Source organism: Mauremys mutica, chromosome 3, assembly GCF_020497125.1.
Source record: "Mauremys mutica isolate MM-2020 ecotype Southern chromosome 3, ASM2049712v1, whole genome shotgun sequence".
NCBI lineage: Eukaryota > Metazoa > Chordata > Testudines > Geoemydidae > Mauremys > Mauremys mutica.
The window spans coordinates 80,739,060-80,758,260 of record NC_059074.1 but is presented as its reverse complement, the minus strand read 5'-3'; the positions used below and the strand labels follow the sequence as shown (position 1 = coordinate 80,758,260).

General features: G+C 39.1%; 1 protein-coding gene across 1 annotated transcript in view; it reads right to left on the bottom strand.

Moving 5' to 3' along the window:
• Positions 1–5,159: 5,159 nt before the first annotated feature.
• Positions 5,160–19,201, bottom strand: part of LIN28B (lin-28 homolog B) — a 114,817-nt gene continuing 100,775 nt past the window's right edge. Inside the window, exon 4 of the mRNA XM_045011020.1 lies at positions 5,160–5,529. Within this exon, the coding sequence (XP_044866955.1) occupies positions 5,160–5,529 (370 nt within the window). The remainder of the gene's footprint in view (positions 5,530–19,201) is intronic.

Below are 19,201 nucleotides of genomic sequence, written 5' to 3'. Positions count from 1 at the left end.
CATGATTGACAGAAATAAAAAGACATTAGGCAATGAAATGAGAATATAAAATACATGATATGTAGAAAGGCAATCAGTGCTTTAGTCCAGTAAGAAGACAGTAAACAGGTGAAATGACCTTCAAAACTTCAACTCACTGTCTTTAAAAAAAATACAATTCAAGTGATTTTTATTTCACCTTGTAAACAACATACAAGTCAAAATGGACAATGAGGTAACCTATACTACAGAGGATAATTTAAAACCACTAGATAAGACACAGTATTAAAAACATATAGAAATCAGTGTTCACTTTGGTCTCTAGTATGGTTATTGTTGTTATTACCATGAGCAACGCATACTAGTTAAACCCAGTCTGGTGATGTTTGTCAACCAGTTGTTGCTTAAATAGTAATCCAAGAGGTAGTCAAGACCATCATCCTTTTAAAAGCTAGTTACTCTGACACTTGGTTTACTGACAGTGGTAGTAAATATCTGGGGACTTTCCAATATTCTCATAAAAATTCTACCAGAGTCATTAAATTGCAGCCCTGTTTAAGTATAAAACAGAAATGTGTGTTCATAGATCAACCTCACCAGTCAACAATTATGACAGAGGTAACACAACCAACATATCTTAAAGAGGCTGTTGATAGTAACCAAAATAAGGTCTGATGCATTTAACAAGGCTTTGCTTGTCTCTAAAACAAATAATCAAATCTCATTAAGATACCTAGAAAATTAAAATTAGTGCATCTGCACATGTACATATCTTTCCCAATTACTTTTAAATCCAGCACAGGGGAATACACATATATATTTTTATGATAAACATTTTCTTACAGATAAATTAATTTAAATTAATTTTAAGACTTAATGAGATTTCTCATGCCCTTTTATAATTCTTCTTACAAAGAATGTTACAAGATCTATAAACACTTTTATGGGGCTCTATTCACAAAACTAAGTATATAACTAAGCAGTAACTCTGGGATAGCACTGGTGCACAATAAAATTGAGCCAAAAAAGGGGAAGGCTTTAGGATTAAAACATACTACATTTGGCAGTCCCCAAAAGCTGATTAAAAGCAGAACACTTTGGAAGCTAGAGATGCCAAATTCGACAACTACAACAAAAATGCCCACTTGAGTCTCCCCTCCTAAAATAGGCTCTTTAAAAAAAAAATTTAAAAGATGGGTTAATCTTTTCAGTCTGCAAGTGTGCACCTTAGCTTAGCTTTTATTAGGGAAGGGATAGCTCAGTGGTTTGAGCATTGGCCTGCAAAATCCAAGGTTGTGAGTTCAATCCTTGAGGGGGCCACTTAGGGATCTGAGGCAAAATCAGTACTTGGTCCTGCCAGTGAAGGCAGGGGGTTGGACTCAATGACCTTTCACGGTCCCTTCCAGCTCTATGAGATAGGTATATATCCCACAATGTCTTCTGAAAGGAGATCAAATCCAGTAGCTTATTTTAGATGGGGGAGGAGATGCAGGAGAGAAATTCCCCTTATTTTAAATTTAATCTCCAGTAGTGTGGGGTAACTAGGAGTACAACTCTTTCAGAAACTATTTTAATACAACTATGTGGACTGGTTCCATTGTGAGGTGTTCTGGCACATTTAGTCAGCGATATAGGAATCAAGGCTCCTCCTATAATGGGCTCTTAAATGGAGCATACTCTTCACTTCATCATCAAAAGTGAAGGAACAGTGGGAGGACCCCAAAACATGGATCTGCCCCATAAATGTATAGGATTCCCAAGGACCCATAAAGCTCCTTCTCTTATTCATCTGAAGCAGTTTATTTAATCTGAATAATTGGGGATGAAAATCAGACATTCTGTTGCAATCCAGTGCTAATAGGTTACTTATCACAGCTCTGCAGTTAGCTTTAGTGCAGGGATCGGCAACCATTGGCACGCGGCCTGCCAGGGTAAGCACCCTGGCAGGCCGGGCCAGTTTGTTTACCTGCCACGTCTGCAGGTTCGGCTGATTGTGGCTCCCACTGGCCACGGTTTGCTATCCCAGGCCAATGGGGGCGGCGGGAAGCGGCACAGGCTGAGGGATGTGCTGGCCACCGCTTTCTGCCACCCCCATTGGCCTGGAGCGGTGAACTGCGGCCAGTGGGAGCCACGATCAGCCAAACCTGCGGATGCGGCAGGTAAACAAACCGGCCTGGCCTGCCAGGGTGCTTACCCTGGCAGGCCACATGCCAAAGGTTGTCAATCCCTGGGTTAGTGTCTGTGTTTTGTTGTTTGTGAACAGTGCCCACAATCCTTTTGATGAAAAAAAAATATAAACTGTAAAGAAATGTTTGGAGACTTTTCACAATTTCAAATGGATGCTTCATTTTAAACAAGTATTTGCTCTAAAGTATGCAGTGGTGAATTACCAATTTACATATATAGTACAGGTAAAGAGGTATGTACCATAGGATCAACAGCCACCTTTAAGGCCCGAGCAGCACAAAGGTGTGTTTATGCAGTAAGTATGAGGTAGCCTTTTGCTGTAAACAGAATAATAATTTTATTGTTACCTATGTAAACGAAGTGGGCTTGATACTTTTTTTTTCAGAAGATCTGAGCACGAATAACTGCTATTGGAAATCAATGAGAGCTGCAGCTGCTCAGCATATCTGAAAATCAGACCCTGTGAATGTAAAGTCACAAATATTCACATAAGCAACCAGTACAAGAATACTGCTTTATCACTTATTTTCACAGGAAATCATAATACAAAAAGTTGATATCTGATTATAAGAAACGTAGGTGTATGTCAACTCAGAGGTAGTTATTATTATCAGTATACAATACTTATATAGAGATATAAAGGTCTAAGTCTATTTGGTTTTGTTCTGAGTAAGCAGGCCTGTAGACTATTCTGTAAAGAAAAAATAACATTACATGGTATATTCCCTGAGCAAAGTTCTTTGTCCTGAGTATGCTATGTAATAGTGATAACATTCTAATATACAAAAATAAAACCTAAGCTTTCAATAATAAGATAGGTTTGGTATGTGCTCTTAGCAGTTCAGTCTGGTTTTGGTGCACAAAACTATGTCAAACTGCACCAGGAAGGTCTGTATGTCAGGATTACTTATTTCCTAATGATCTCAGCTCTGAACTTGTTATATGTAAACAGGGAATGACCAATTTTCAAATCCACAATGGCCTATTTCTATAAGGAACTTTGGTTTAAATTTTCAAAGTGACCTAAGTTTTGCATCTTTGCTCTTTAACCTGGTTATTACACCTGCTAGACGGTTAAGCAATGCCACTTTGATTTGTCTACATAATTTAAATAAGTTTACAATCCTCACGTAAGGCAAGGAAGTACTTCTCTATAGATACATCACATTCAATATCGTCAAAGGTAAGCTTTGCATTACAGCATACTGAGAACATCAGTACAAACCATTGAGATTCACACAAACACTGTCATGGAATTCAAGCAAAGTTCATCTGCGGGTCTCCCGCCCTTCGCAGAGGCAGCTCATCTGTATCTATTTACTGCAGCAGCAGCAGCTACAGTAAAAGTTTCATGTGGCAAGACAATTTGGGGCCTGATGCACTGCTGGTGTAAGGCCACTGCAGCCAATGGCATTACAACAGATATGAATTTGGCCCACGATAGCCTTTTCATACATGATATATTTCTTTTTTGATTATCTGAGCTTAAACCTACCTTCCTGTCTCAATTTTTGTAACAGCCTATGTTTATTGCCAATGTTAAGCATTATACAGATTTCTCCAAAGAAATTACATCTGCAATGGGATGGTTAGAAGGACATTTTCTTAGGTATAATTTGTTAATCTGCCAATTGCAAATGGACCAAGTTATGGATGGCCAAAGTGCAGCCAGGGGTTGGTTAAAGTGCAGCCCAGTGAGTTTTAGAATGGGGCTTGCAGACATGTTCATCTTCAGTGCAGAGGAGCAGTCCTAGCATGCACTGAGCTGAGGCTGGTCTGCAGTCTTCTCCATTTCATGGAAAGCAGATGGAGTCCTAGGGCTTCTGGCAAGTGTCGCAATGTTTGCATGTCCCTGCTCTAAGGCCTCTCTGCGTCAGCTGTGTCTGTTCTTCACTCAATACTGTACTTTTACTATATGAATAGCAGGGGATGCTGATCAACTGTAAGTGCCCATACAGATTTATTCTCCACCAAGGCTGTACCCCAATATGTCATTAACTTTGTGTTTCTTGTTCCTTTATCTTAAAAAACCCTAGGGAGTTCTCTCCATGACTTTCAGTAGTAAACAAGGGGGAAATCCCGTTGATCAATACACTGACTCAGGGGGACAAGTTGGGACCAAGGGAAGCAGCTTCTGCCACCACCCCCCCAAGATTTTCACAAAACTCAAAGGGGGCAAACAGGGTGGTAGCTTGATACCACTCAAACCAATCAGTTCAGAACAACTGACACATTTTCCCCCACACAACGGTCACCTAACTTAAAATTAAGCCATATTCATTTAACACAACATTTGAGATCTCAGCACAGAAACTACACATTCATTGTCTTTTCTGGAGTCTTAACTCCTGAAGAAAGATTGTGGCAACAGAGTCGTACTTAATCAAGGCATGCCCTTGACAGGTGTGGAGAAAAAACCAACATTGCTATACTTTGGGCATCAAGAACAAAATATCTACCCAGAATAGAGGGTTAGGGGAATGTCTTAGTATTCTTAGTACCGTATCATTGGCAGCTTTGAGAGGTGAAGTATCCTTTGGTTCACACAAAAGTAACAGTCATGATCTTAACTGGTTTTTAAAGCATGTTTCAAGATTGCTGCCAGGAATGAGTATCCAAAAACATTCTGAACCATGACTATTGCTTCACAATGGATGATGTATCCTGGGAAATGGAGAATGTTCTGCTGGTGTGTGTATGTATACATATACAGGGACAGAGATAGCGATGATAGATATGTATACATACAGACAAAGACATGATAGAGACACATGCACTCGTGCACATCCACACACACAGGCAGTAAAACACAAGACACCCTGCTCAAATGTAATTTGCTTGGAGTGATTTGTCTATTAAAAAAAATAAATTCACAGTTCCTCAACAGTAGTTAAAATTTCAGGTCAGCTACTGATAGTGAAATTACTTCCCCTGTTCTTGCATGAGGTAGACATTCCAAGAGGATAAAGAAAATTAAAGATTACGACAAAGCTCTAAGTTTTTTTCCTTTTTTGAACAGAAGGCCCCCTTCTGCTTTGTTCTTCAGGAGATGCAGATAACTTACTGGCGGAAGCTTCTTGTGGTGACCTGCCTGAACGTTCTAAGATCTCTGACCTTCCCTCCTGAGAATATGATGGAGATGAATGGACATAAGCCCCTCCCCCTTCTCTCAGGAAAGAAGAAGTGGAAGGCTGTGGTTCTGCTTCATATCTTCCCTGAGAACTAGTGGACTGTTGTGAAACAGTTTTATGAGGGCAGTTAGCCACCATGTGCATGATGCTCTGACAGTAATGGCACTTCTTTGGCTGTGGAGGTAAACTACATTCCTTAGCATGATGATCAAGGCCACCACAGTTGTAGCATCTGCAAATGAAAAGGAGAGTTTGTTATACAATACATCAATAAAAATATTCTTCAAAACATTAAGAAAGAAAGAGGAAGAACCAAATCTTATGTGTAAACAATTTTTAATTTCATGTGAAGACATACAGCACATTTGTAAAGCAGTGGGAGTTTCCACTCAATATTTTATAGTATTTATTTTCTGGTTGTAAGGATTTAAGGTGAGATATTTTTCAGAAGTTTCTGAGTGACTTAGCAGCACAAAGTGAAAGTGAATGGACTTGTGCCCCTCAGTCACTTACGTACTATGAAAATCTCATCCTCATTTAGGTCAGATTCTGCCACCTTCATTCATACTGATGAGTATCTTCCTCCACAAGCATTTTGGTATCACTCACACAGAATCTGGCCCTTAATTAGAGCCTGATTCAAAGCCCATTGAAGTCAGTGGGAGTCTATCTGCTGACTGAGTCCTAAGGCCAGATTTTCAAAGGTATTTAGGTGCCTAAAGATCCATTTAATAGCTTTAAAAATATGGCCTGGGTACACAAAAGGTGAAGTTCTAAGGGCTCTTTTGTATGAGACCCAACAGTCACCGACACTGTGTGCAAATACATTAGAAAAATATATGAAGGGAATAATGATTTTATGTACCCCTCAGGGGCAACAAAATTTAAAGTCCAGAATCAAAAATAAGCTTTATAGTTTATTAAACTGTAAAATGAGTGTTTGGACTCTGCCAAAATGTACCAGTTGTATTTGCCTTTAATAAATAATCTCGGAAAATGTGCTTGGGTTGATAACATTAGAATGGTCCACTAGAGGGCACCAAATATTCAAACATGTGCCCACAATAAAGTCTGTAGCTCAGGTAATGTAGATTAAATATCTTTACTTCAATATTTGTAGCAATAAACTGTTTTGAGTGCTAGTGTGTTTAACTTGGCTAATGGCTGAAGGTGTTGCAAAAAAAATTAGGCTACAGTGGCCTACAAGTTCATCTTCACTAATTAGTCCTGTTTGTGCAGTATTAGCTACTAGATGGAGAAGAGTCCTCTGTTAAAAGTTGAATAATATGGTGGAATTTGACAAGAAAGAAGTTCATGCTTTTTTGATAAACAGTCCCACAGTTTACCCAACCCTTCCAAAGGAATACACTACCATAAAAACTGTATGGCGTCCGAATTAGTCAAATCCAACAGAGCAAAGGGGATGTTATGATGATAATGGCTAGATCATTTCCCCCACCAGGTAACGGGAAGGAAATCTCTGCAAAGGTCCCTTTGAAGAGGAGTTCCTCCCTGATACTTTCCTCTGTGGGGCAGAGAAGTGGAGTTGAACCTCCCATGATCCAGGAGATTTGTAGGAGGCTGGGCTGGAGGCAGTTCTGGAGCTCGGGGGTTCTCCCCCCAGCCTGCTGTCGCATGACTTCTGTGAACTCTCCTGGCCCAGGCTGCCCCGGACCTCCCTTTTAAATACTTGCATAGACTGTTGTAATGACATCAATTGTGCCCAATTTTTAGAAGTATAACAAAAAAAACACCCTAAAATGAATCTATAGGTGGCTTCAGATGAACTGCTAACATTTTAAAATATTCAGTATACATCTGTTTTTTGTGTAATCGGCCAGTAGGATTGAAGAACTCTTTCTCAAACTGAGTCTGTTTGCATGTATTGCAAACTGACCCAGCAATCTTAATTACCCTCTCACCAGGGAGGAGGTTCCATAGGAATTACCCTCTCACCACGGAGGAGGTTCCATAGGAAAAGTTATACAATCCTGTGTTCTGTTACCTTTCTCAGTAATATGTGCAGGGATTAGTAGGTAGGGGCAATGATGTGCCCCCACCCCCTGCTCACCCACCAGATCCCAGCAGTGATGCAAGGGGAATGGTGTCATGGACCCAACTGCCTGAATGGAAGGTCCTCTCCATGCCTGAATCATTGGGACATAGTAAGAGGGGGATGGAGGCCAGGAGGAAGCTTTTGGCAATACCTATTGCTAAGAGGTTGCAGCATGGTTCTGAAAATATAACAGTGAGAGTCATAAAATGGGTTTACTGTTTTCTTCCTTGGAAACCCAGAACACAACCCAATTAAATTTAAGTCTTCCAAAACCAAATAGACTGTCCAACTATTACATGGCTTTAGCCTTTAAAACAGCCATGCCAATGATTAAACACACAGCCAGAATGTAAATACTATACATACCAGAAAACTATGTAAATACTATACTGGTAATCTTGTTAACTAAGGGCTCAATCCTGCAGTCCTCAAGCAATACCTCACTGAATGATCCTTATTTATATGACAGGCTACATTTATGATTTCTTGTATACATTCTTGTACTATTTGCTAAAAAGAAAATACTTGCACAAACTGTTAAGTCATGCCCAGAACGCAGGTCTGTGAAGTCAATTTCTTTGCTGTAATAGGACCATCATGTTACATTCACCTTGACCTTTCTAAAGATATTTGCTGTGTTTCCATAATTAGCATTATACATCTTACACATGCATACATTTAATTCATTGTTTACCATTTTACTGAGGAAAGTGACACCAAATCATATGATGTGATTTCCATGCTTAACTTACAAACCCATTAAACAAGGGAAATAGTGCTTACACAGACCTGCTCCAAAGCCCACTGGGGTCACTACGAACTTTTCTATGGACTTCAGTGGGCTTTGGATCTAACTCACGGTTAGATATTTTAAAACTGCAGATCACTGGAAAATTGCAGTTTTAGCCAGAACCCTGCAAACACTTATGCACATATTTAACTTTGTGACTGTTGTGTTTGTCTACTTGCATGCCCAAACTTAAGCATGGGTGTGCATGTTTGCCTTAGCTTATGAAATAGATATCACTTTTGGAAAAAAAATTGCTAAAACCAGTATACAGTTTATACCAGCTTTGAAAAATTGCCATGAATATTTCCAAGCAAGGAAGGGGAACCCTCTCCCTCTAACAATTCTTGCCCACCCATTATAATGATCAAAAAAATTCCTTGCCTTGGCCAAGCTGAATTTTGCAAGGGCAATTTATAACTTGAATAAGTCAAATGATACACAGAATTCCAAGTATTTTTTTAAATACTTGCATAGACTGTTGTAATGACATCAATTGTGCCCAATTTTTAGAAGTATAACAAAAAAAACACCCTAAAATGAGTCTATAGGTGGCTTCAGATGAACTGCTAACATTTTAAAATATTCAGTATACATCTGTTTTTTGTGTAATCGGCCAGTAGGATTGAAGAACTCTTTCTCAAACTGAGTCTGTTTGCATGTATTGCAAACTGACCCAGCAATCTTAATTTCCCCTCTGCAGTTGAAAGGAAAAAGAGAAAATAGGCAAGGTTTTACAGACCACAGTCATCTAGCATTTATTTCCCCGATATTTCAGCAAGATTAAATAAAATGTTAGATACTTCACATGCATCCTATTCTCTAAGACCAAAATGATAGATATTTCCTAAGTTTAGTAAAAATGTTTTCATGTATTAAACATTGTACATTGGTTTCCTTTCCCTCAGTCACTGAAGCTATTTCTAAACAAATTACCAAATTAACATCTCTTACTGGTATATAGCTATGCTTGTCAGATAAGCTTTCTCTAAAACCACTAGATAAAACAATAAGAGTGACTACTGAAAAATAATAGCAATGATCCCTTCTATAAGCCCCCTTCCCCCAAAGTTCTAGAAAGATGCTAAAAAATAAGGGGGAGGAGGGTGTTATGATTTAAATTTGATATTAAGGAATGGTGTTTTCTTGATTTCTTTCTATATAGTATAGGATATTTATTCTGTGACTTCTTATCTATGTGTTAGTAAGGACTGTAATCCACTTTGGTAATTATATATATGACCTTAATTCTGGAGAGAATTTTATAGCTGTAAATTTAACTTATTTTCACTTCCTTCCTTTAGGATCACATTCATCCAGAAGCTTCCTCTCTCTCTCTCTCTCTCTCTCTCTCTCTCAAAAGAGTTCGAAAATAGGTTAAAGGGCCTCAGTAATGGAGTAGGCTGCAGCCACGGACAAATCAATTTAATCAGTCACTATGGTATGCACTGTGTTATCCAATTCAGTGAACCATTTCACCTCACCAATTGACCAAGAACCTGCTGTCAGGGCCCCCACTTCCACTCCAGGGGCCTCAATCAGCCTTTGCATCTATATTTATCATTACATCCTGCTTTCAAAATAGTTTAAAACCACCCCACCACCACCACCAATTTTCTTAAATTTCTGGTAGCGTTTTTTTGTTGCCCTTGTTTTAATAAAAAGCCATTATAATTAAACTGTAATTTGGCTTTTCAGCCATGTTTCTGTCACCAAGCAAGTCAGCCTGCTGGTTGAAGTGTTGCATTATATTGTGTATGTGCCTGTTCGTGTGCGCCTGGACTTAAACAGGAGAGTGGTATTTATTCAGTTCTTCTGACTATTTATTCGTTCCTTGTCAATCACTCTTACCAGCAGGACAGATCACACCCCATTCTGAAATGCTTTCGTTCTCATGAGATTGACACCAAAATGGAAATGGTCAGCCACCTCGGAGCACACAAATGATACCACATGGTATCATTCATGCACACTGAAATGTGGTATTAACCCTTTTGTTCTAGCTGAGAATTCAAAATACAAACTGCCTGTAATTGCTAATGTGTCAGCTATATATTCTTACCTTACACCACAATGAAATGAAACCTAATACATTACGATACACAGGCATAGGCTGATCTATGTATAGATTTGTATATTCTTGTGTACACACTGTATACATAAATATACAGAACAATAGACAGGCAAGCTTATGCAAAGGAAAATTAAGCAAGTTCACATTTGAACATGCATATATAATCCAAACCAATAACACTGGAATAGGTGATTATCCAAAATTAAAATACCACTGAAACATGGTGATTAACTCAGCATCTTAAAATAAAGTTAAAATAAAACAAACTACTATACATCACGTGATGTCTAGGTCAACATAAAGTCTAAAGCAGTGCTAAAACAAGCATGAGCAACTCCTGATTCTGTTTTTTGGAAAAGATCTGCTATAAAAGGAACAGCCCTTCATAGTCTTAATAGGCTCTGATAATTTATTAGGTGACTGCATGCTCAAAACCTAACGCAACATGAAGTATAGATAAAGAGATGACAATTATCCTAAATGTGAACACTGCCTTGGCACAGTTAGCTGAGTAAAGGAGGTAGATTAAGACTGCTTCTGAGTCACAAGGAATGAAAAAATTCATGAAATGAAAGCCTTAGGAAATCTGTCTAGCACCATTTAATAACATCCTCAACATACTTTAAAATCAACACCAAGAAAACAAGTCTATTAAAATCTACAGCTGAGGAAGGAAATATAAAAAACCCACCACCCTAGGAATTTAAGAAACATTTCTCCTTCCAAGCACCAGTTCACCATCAATTCATAGTTAAACTGAGAATTTTACAAAGTAGAAGAAAACCCTTAAATGAATAGGAATAAAAATGACCTGAATGTAATAGATGCAATATTAACTGTAACCAAACTGATGACTGGAATTCATTTTAAAATCACCTATGCCTTCAGAAGCTTAAATGCAAAGTAAAACACTTCTAGCATTTAGCTTTCCTTAACTTAAACCCATGTTTTCATGTTCATACTTACAAACAGTTTTATAGTGACACCAGCACTGTCTTGCAAACAGTTTGCCATAATTACAGTTCGGCTGACCTAAGCAACCAGGAAGGCCAGCACAATTGTGTGCATCTTCACGCTGACCTATAATATGATTTGGACAATAATCCAATATATATGAGGAGTAGAGAATAATTGTGTACCCCTAGGTGTTATCTGTTGTCAGAAAAAACTTTAAATTACTTACTGGTGACTACATGATTTTTTTACAACTAATTAAAGGGTAGGGGGGAGGGAAGGGCTGCGGGCAGCGGTGTTTAACTCATTTAAATGTTCCCTGGCCAATTCTCCCCCCCACCCCTTTTAAATACTAACCGGTAATAAATCTGCATTTTGGTGCACTGTGAACAGTGAATGGTTTCTAATACAGTGCTGGAGCTGGTGGTTTAAATGCTTTGAAAGATGGCATGTAATTTTACAGCAAGTGCAAATTAGAGGTTTTACAACACATGACACAGAGACTAAAAGGCAATGTTTAAGAGACCTAAGTTTATAAATAAAGTTTTCTTTAGTCATTAGCTCCACAACATACTTGAGGAAATGAGAGTTTTGAAAGCAAAACACAGGGAAGTTTTCTCTAATTATCCTATTCTGATGCTAGGGGAGTTAAACTATCCATGATATAGGAAAAAGATTAACATTGAACATAATTGTTTCAGTATTCAAGGGCTTCAGTGATATTAATCTGAAGAACAAGACGGGGTGGGGGAGGGGCAGGGAAGGGAACACCCACACCTTCCCTTGCTGAGCCCGGTTCAGATGTAAACAATTACAGACAGAATATATATGATGAGAGTAACTATAAGAAAATTGCCTGCCCCTGACACTATGTTTTATCATTCACTTCAGTCAGGGCAATGCAGCAGCTGAAGTCAGAAATGCTTCTACAGGTCTGTCGCATCTTAGGCGCATTTAACATGTGCGATTCCAGCTTTACACGGTCAGCAAAAACAAGAAAAAAACAAACAAAAAAGAGAAAAATAACAATTTAAATACTGTTTCTGTAGTGCGGGCAATTCTGCCCACCATTAAACTCAGTGTAATTTTGACTTTATGCGATTTTTGCTTTACGCGCTGACTGTGGAACGTAACCCCAGCGTAAGATGAGACAGACCTGTACTGCATTAAAAGATGCTTCAGCCTGTCCAAAGTCATCTAACCTATGAGTTCATTTTTCATAGAAATCAAGAATAATTTTTATGGATGATTTCAAGGTTCTAATAACCCAAGACTGGATATTAAACCTTCCCAATAAGCATTCTAAAGCTGAGAGCATCATATTTAATTTCCTGCAGCTAAACACAAGCCTTGAAGATGTTCGCGTTATGCAAAGGCTAAACACTGCCGCTGTAGGCTATAATATCAAAGGACCTTTATTTGTTAATTTTTTGTAAAGAAATCAACAATAAAAACATCAACCTGACTGAGTGCTAGAAAGTCACTTTAACCTACTTTTGTTTTAAACAGGGCTTCTTCCTCATATTACTTAAGACTATAAATTGTAGGCAGGAACATATCTGATGTCTTTACAGATACTGTGAACTGTAAGAGACAGAGACGCTGACTATGAGGTCAAAATCACCACAACTTGAAAACAGACAGCAACTGTCACTCGGGGGGGGGGGCGGGGGGGGAGGTATTTTTTGTCAGCTGCTACAGAAACAAAAGAAACAAGTTCTATGTGAACAGTCAAGAAAACTACATAGAGTCATGCATGTGGAACCTTAAATTAGAGCAAAAGAAGGGGGAAGGGCAGGCAGGAATTCAGGTTAGCTCTAGATTCTATGCAGCCTGCTACCCATTCCATTTAATCTCTTCATCCTGATTCTCATAAATGGAGGTTTATTTGTTTTTTTAAAGGAAGGGTATTTTCTTAATCATTTTAAAATTCAGGAAATCCCAGAAGAAACAAAGCAATGGTCTTGCTCACTTGTGTTTAAAAAATAATGGCACAAATACTGCTCATTGCATAGGAATTGTATTAATGCGGTTGTGCAGCATGTCACAGTGCTGCTTCACAACTCAGCAGGACACACTTTACACTGGTGTGCATTCTTTGCAATCCCATTACATTGGTGTCTGAATTAGGAGGGCATCACGATCAGGCTTTCTTGAAGGAAAAAACCAATGTGAGACCTGTAACAAACATGAGACATGCCCACAAACATACTCTGCTCTAACCAAAGAAAAAGACCAGCTGAGTTTTAAGAATTTTCCAGAAACTACTCTGCCTGTCTCACACACGGATTTTATTTAATACATCACGTTGCTTTATTACCCTTCGATTAAAGCAGACAGAACATCACCAAAAAAATCATATTTTCTTATCCATTAAAATGTTTATTTATATTTTTAAATTATGCTCCTATCATTTTAATAAAACATACCAGAAAACTATGTAAATTAACCCAGCTGGAATTTTAGACTATGGTACCTTAGAATCAAATTCAGATGTTTACAAACAGAGGGGCCTGACCCCGCAACTGTATCTGCTAATTTGGCCCCTTGTACCCATGCAGGAGGGACCCTGTTAGCTGTAATGGGGGCCTACAGGGGTCCATGCTGGGGAAGTTAATTGCAGCAGTGGAGCTTTTAAGGTAAAATTCTGTTTGAAAATTCACAGCTTCACTAGGTTTTTGAGATAAATGAAAAGCTGATCTGCTCACCTTTATATCCCCTCCCCCTCCAAAATAAAAAATCTTATACCACAAGGATAATAAGTAAGATCTAAGAGGTTAAATTTCTGTAGAGGCTGTTTAAAAGCGTCTCTCTTCTCCTAAGACTGCCTTTTCCCCACATTTAGATAACCCCCATATGCTGTCACAAAGACACTTTCTGCATGGTTTCCAGTAACATAGCATGGATTATTGTTGATGTATGTGCTCATTACAAAAAATGAAATGCCTAATTGTAAACTCATCCGACTGAATAGTTTCATGTGGTTAGTTCTAACTCAATCTGTTCTCCCTAGTGTATTTTAGAAGTAATATCAATAGGTTATATTCTTTTGTTGATGATTTTTTTTCCAACAAAGGAGCTAACAAACCAGGCAGAGCATTTGTCTGATAAATCAGGCATTTGGTGATACTATGAGCTTAAGTTTTGGGGGAAAATAATTGGTTTAAAATGAGCTACTATGGTTTACTAAAAGATTTTTTTTTCTGATAAGAAGCAACCAGAACAATAAAATTAAGATGGTGGTTTAACCACACAGACCCATATAGAATTCAGCCATTTTATTATTCTTCTAAAAATGGAGAGGACCACACAGACATTAGCTTTTGAAAAAAAACTTCTCTGACAATTCCTTTCCTTTCCATGGAATCTTATCTACATTGTTCACTCAGTCTAGTTTGCAGAGAGGGAGGGAAATTATTTTCACGCAACCACATAAAAAATAGGTATGGAATAAGCCTCTTGAAGGAAAAATGTTTTGGCTGTACTTTGATTTGTAACAATTAAACAGTGCATGAACACAGTTGTTTTCTCTCTAGCAGGAGTTAAGAACTTCTGAGAAACAATTTTACAATGTGCAAGCTCGATAAAAGAATACAATATTTACATGTCAGATTTTAAAAGGTAAAATATGTATCAGTCCACAGCATTAACACAGCACAGAATGAAAACACATACTTTAAAAATGGACTCAATTCTTACTAGATGATAGAGCCATTTCAAATTCACTAACCATTTAAATACACCATGTTGAAAAGAGTCACATAAATTATACGTTTCAGGTGTGAAACGTTGAACTATGAACTCAGATAAATCCTTAAGTTAGAAGCCAACCCACTTACATTTTAAAAAAATATATACAAAAAACAGAATGATGTTCCCTGTGAGCTTTGATATTTGACACTGGCAAGCAATTATGACCTTAAATTAAAGTGGCTCCATTTAAAATATCTAACATAAAGCTGTCAATGGAACTGGAGAATTAACAATAGTTTTTCAGATGTTTAGAAATTGGTAACCAAAATCCTTTCTTAAATTTAGCGTGCAAGACCTCAGCATAGAAACATTTTACTAACCCGTTTTGTACAGAAAATACTCTATCAGAATGAGCCAGTGTACCATAATATATATATTGTTAAAAAAAATTTCTCTGATCTAACAATGTGCACCAAAATATGAAAATTAATCATACAAAAAGATCTATTACCTATTACCTAACAATGAATTAATTTCACTGGGTAGAAAGTACACATTGACCTATTTACTGTTTTTAAAAAGAGGAATTTTAAAATATTTTGTGTGTAGCACATTCCCGGAAGGCAGACATAGCTACTGACATAGCACAGGGAACACAGAATAATGCCTATGTCACACACATTAATCTAAACCTAATCCTTCCATAGCAGTCAACATTATAGGTTCTAAACTGGGACATTGTTCTGCTATAGAAAAATAAATGACTTTTTTCATTAGAAAGTGTGGCAGGATTTCCAAGTGCCTTATGAACAATTCCTCCTGTGTTTGAATCTTACATCCTCCTGCAACTAAATCTTAACTGGACCTGAGGAGAAAGTAGCTCATTTCCACAAAGAGCTCTTAGGACCCTATGGTTAAGAAGTTATCAACTTCCATTTAAAGTAATTAACTGCACCCTCCCACCCACCCAACTATTTATATAACATAACTGGGTAGGGAAGCAAAACTGGCTCTTGCCCCAACCCTTTACATGCCCTTCTGATGGCAAAGAGGGACATTAAAGAGCCACAAAGGACCATGTGGACGTGACATAAGCCACAGAGTCCGCACCTGCAGCCCCTGACATGCCCATAGCACTCATCACCACAGGGGATGCTGGACTGTGGGGCAGCCCTGTGAAGGCTGTCATGAATGAGAGCAGCCTCAACACTACTCTAAGTCAGTGCCTCTCAACCTTTCCAGACCACTGTACTCCTTTCAGGAGTCTGATTCGTCTTGCGTACCCAAGTTTCACATAACTTAAAAACTACCTGCTTACAAAATGAGACATAAAATACAAAAGTGCTATAGCACACTATTACTGACTACTTACTTATTCTCTCATTTTTACCATTTTTAATTATAAAATAAATCAGGTGGAATATAAATATTGTACTTCCATTTCAGTGTATAGTATATAGAGCAGCATAAACAAGTAGTTGTATGAATTTTTAGCTTGTACTGACTTCGCTAGTGCTTTTTATGCAGTCTGTTGTAAAACTAGGCAAATATCTAGATGAGTTGATGTACCCCCTGGAAGACCTCTGTGTACCCTCAGGGGTACACGTACCCCTGGCTAAGAACCATTGCTCTAAGGGAGCAAAGGTAATGTAAAGCCACTTGTAAAGCCACTTTGGCCTCCCCTCCCAGCATACATTGTATGCTGTGCATCTCAGAAATCTGTTCCCATGAATTGTAGGGACTAAGGGCTGGTCTTCACTACTGGAGAGATCGATACTGCTGCAATTCATGCAGCAGGGGTCGATTTAGCAGGTCTAATGAAGACACGCAAATCGACAACAGAGCGTTCTCTGATCAACCCTGCTACTCCAGCTCCCCAAGAAGAGTAAAAGAAGTCAACTGGAGAGCGTCTCCCGTCGATGCAGTGCAGTGAAAACACTGGGGTAAGTCGACCTAAGCTACGTTGCGTCACTTAGGTCGACTTACCCCAGTAGTGAAGACAAGCCCTAAGATGGAATTTTTCAAAAAGAGGTGCCTAAAGTTAGACATCTCAATCCATATTTAGGCACCTACACACACTGATTTTTCAGAGGTGCCCGAACAGCCATAGCTGTCTTTTAAGTAGGTGGGAGTTGCAGGTATGCAGCACATCTAAAAATCAGGCAAGTTTTAATGAGATGCTTGACTTTAGGCATGTATGTATTTGAAAACTAAGACTAATGGGTTGTCTACATGTGGAGTTATCCAGGAATTGTCTAGTGCTTTAAAAACACACCCTACCTTAATCCAAATTAAAGTTCAAGTGTAGACAAGCCCTAAGCACTTTAAAAATCCACAGACCATTGTGGTGGGAGTCTTTTGTGGTTTTGTGGCTGCTCTCGCTGTTTTGAGGGATTTTGAGTGTGTCCTACCAGCATGTATTTCAGATGTACAATCCTAGGACTGGGGAACAAAAACTAAACCACATTTCTAACGGGTGGAAAAGACAGAGGGTCTGTTTTTGTTCTCGCTTACACCACTGTCAGTCAGAAGTAACTCCACTCCAAATCATAGGCATTAGATTGGTGAAAAACCTCAATGAGTTTGAATCAGCCTCAGTGCTATAAATGCATTTCTGTAGTCACGCTAATTGATGTGTTAATTAACAGTTCTAACATAACATGCGCGGTACATGCTGGACTAGGTTTTTCAAGGAATCTTAGCAGATCTGTAGGCAGGATGTTAGGCTGTTTAAGTCTTAGGCCATGTCTACATTACAAACTTTGGTTAATGAAAGTTAGGTCAGCATAAAGCTGCCACAGTTAGTATACTGCTTATGCTCATGCATACTTGGCTCCTTGTGTCAGGGCTGCATGTACTCGCCAGGAGTGCTTATGTCGAGGCACAGTGCAGTGCACCATGGGTAAGGATCAGTGTGCAATGCGCATCATTTGGCACGCTGTCTTTTGGGACGTTTTGGCAATGCATGCTGGGGCAGAAACAAGTCACACAGGGATGATTGAGAGCAAGGGGATCAAGTTCCCATCATGCAACTTTCTCAATGCCATCCATATCCCATACTTTTGGCACAATTTTTAAAAATCCCACAAAACCAAGCAGCACTTCTCGAGCCTGCCATCTCTGACAGAAGCATGGAGTGTGTACAGCTCCGCACTATTGTCATGAACATTGCAAACACAGAACGCACGATCCTCCAGTATTTGCAGAGCCGCAGGAAGAGCTGCAACAATGGGGGAACATGACAATTTTGTGGAGGACAGTCAGCTATGGGACATAGCAAAAAAAAATATTCAAGGTTGGCACTGACTGGTGGGATCACAGCATAATGAAGATTTGGGACTGATGAGCAGTATCTGCAAATTTTTTGGATGTGAATGGCCACATTTTTGGATCTGTGTGCTGAGCTCACCCCGGTCCTCCAGCACATGGACACCAAAGTGAGAACTACACTGACAGTGGAGAAGCAAGTTGTGATCGCTCTGTGGAAGCTTGTGACATTGTATTGTTACTGGTCAGTGGGAAATCATTTTGGAGTTGGGAAATCTGCAGGGGGCGGGGTGAAGGTGGAGCGCTGTTGTCATGCAGGTGTGAAGGGGCCATGCCAAGCAGGACTGTGACTCTCAGTAATGTGCAGGACACAGTGGATGGATTTGCAGCAGTGAGGTTCCCAAACTGCACTGGGGCAATAGATAGCACACATATCCCTATTTTGGCACCCGCCACAGAATATATCAATAGAAAATGCTACTTTTCTATGGTTATGCACACGGTGGTGGTCACCAGGGATGCTTCACTGACATCAGTGTTGGCTGGTCGGGGAAGGTGCATGATGTTTGCATCTTTAAGAACACAGGACTGTACAGAAAGCTGCAAGCAGACATTCTTGCCCACTGTAGATTATCATTGGTGATGCTGAAATGTCAATAGTGATCCTGGAGGACCCAGCCTACCCTTTGCTCCCCTGGCTAAGCTGTGCATCAGCTCCCTTGACAGGAAGGAAAGATTCAACTACAGTCTCAGCAGGTGCAGAATGACAAGTGAATATGCTTTCGGTAGCTCTTTCCTTCTTCTGCAATGTTCACCCTCCAAGTCTTTCTGTTTATGGTCCAATGCAGCACTGGCTTACAGGGGATTTCACTGAACATATATTCCTAGCTGTCTCCTCTTCTTTCTCTTCCTTATCATGTTCAGGCATTCCATGGCAGCAGTTATAGACAAAACACACTGAGGTACCATTGTCCATACAGTCACAACGGAAAGCAAAAGTTAAATTTCAGAACACTTTTCTCTTGCATGAAACAATACCATTTCATCCCCTATTTCCATGGATGACTGCAGGG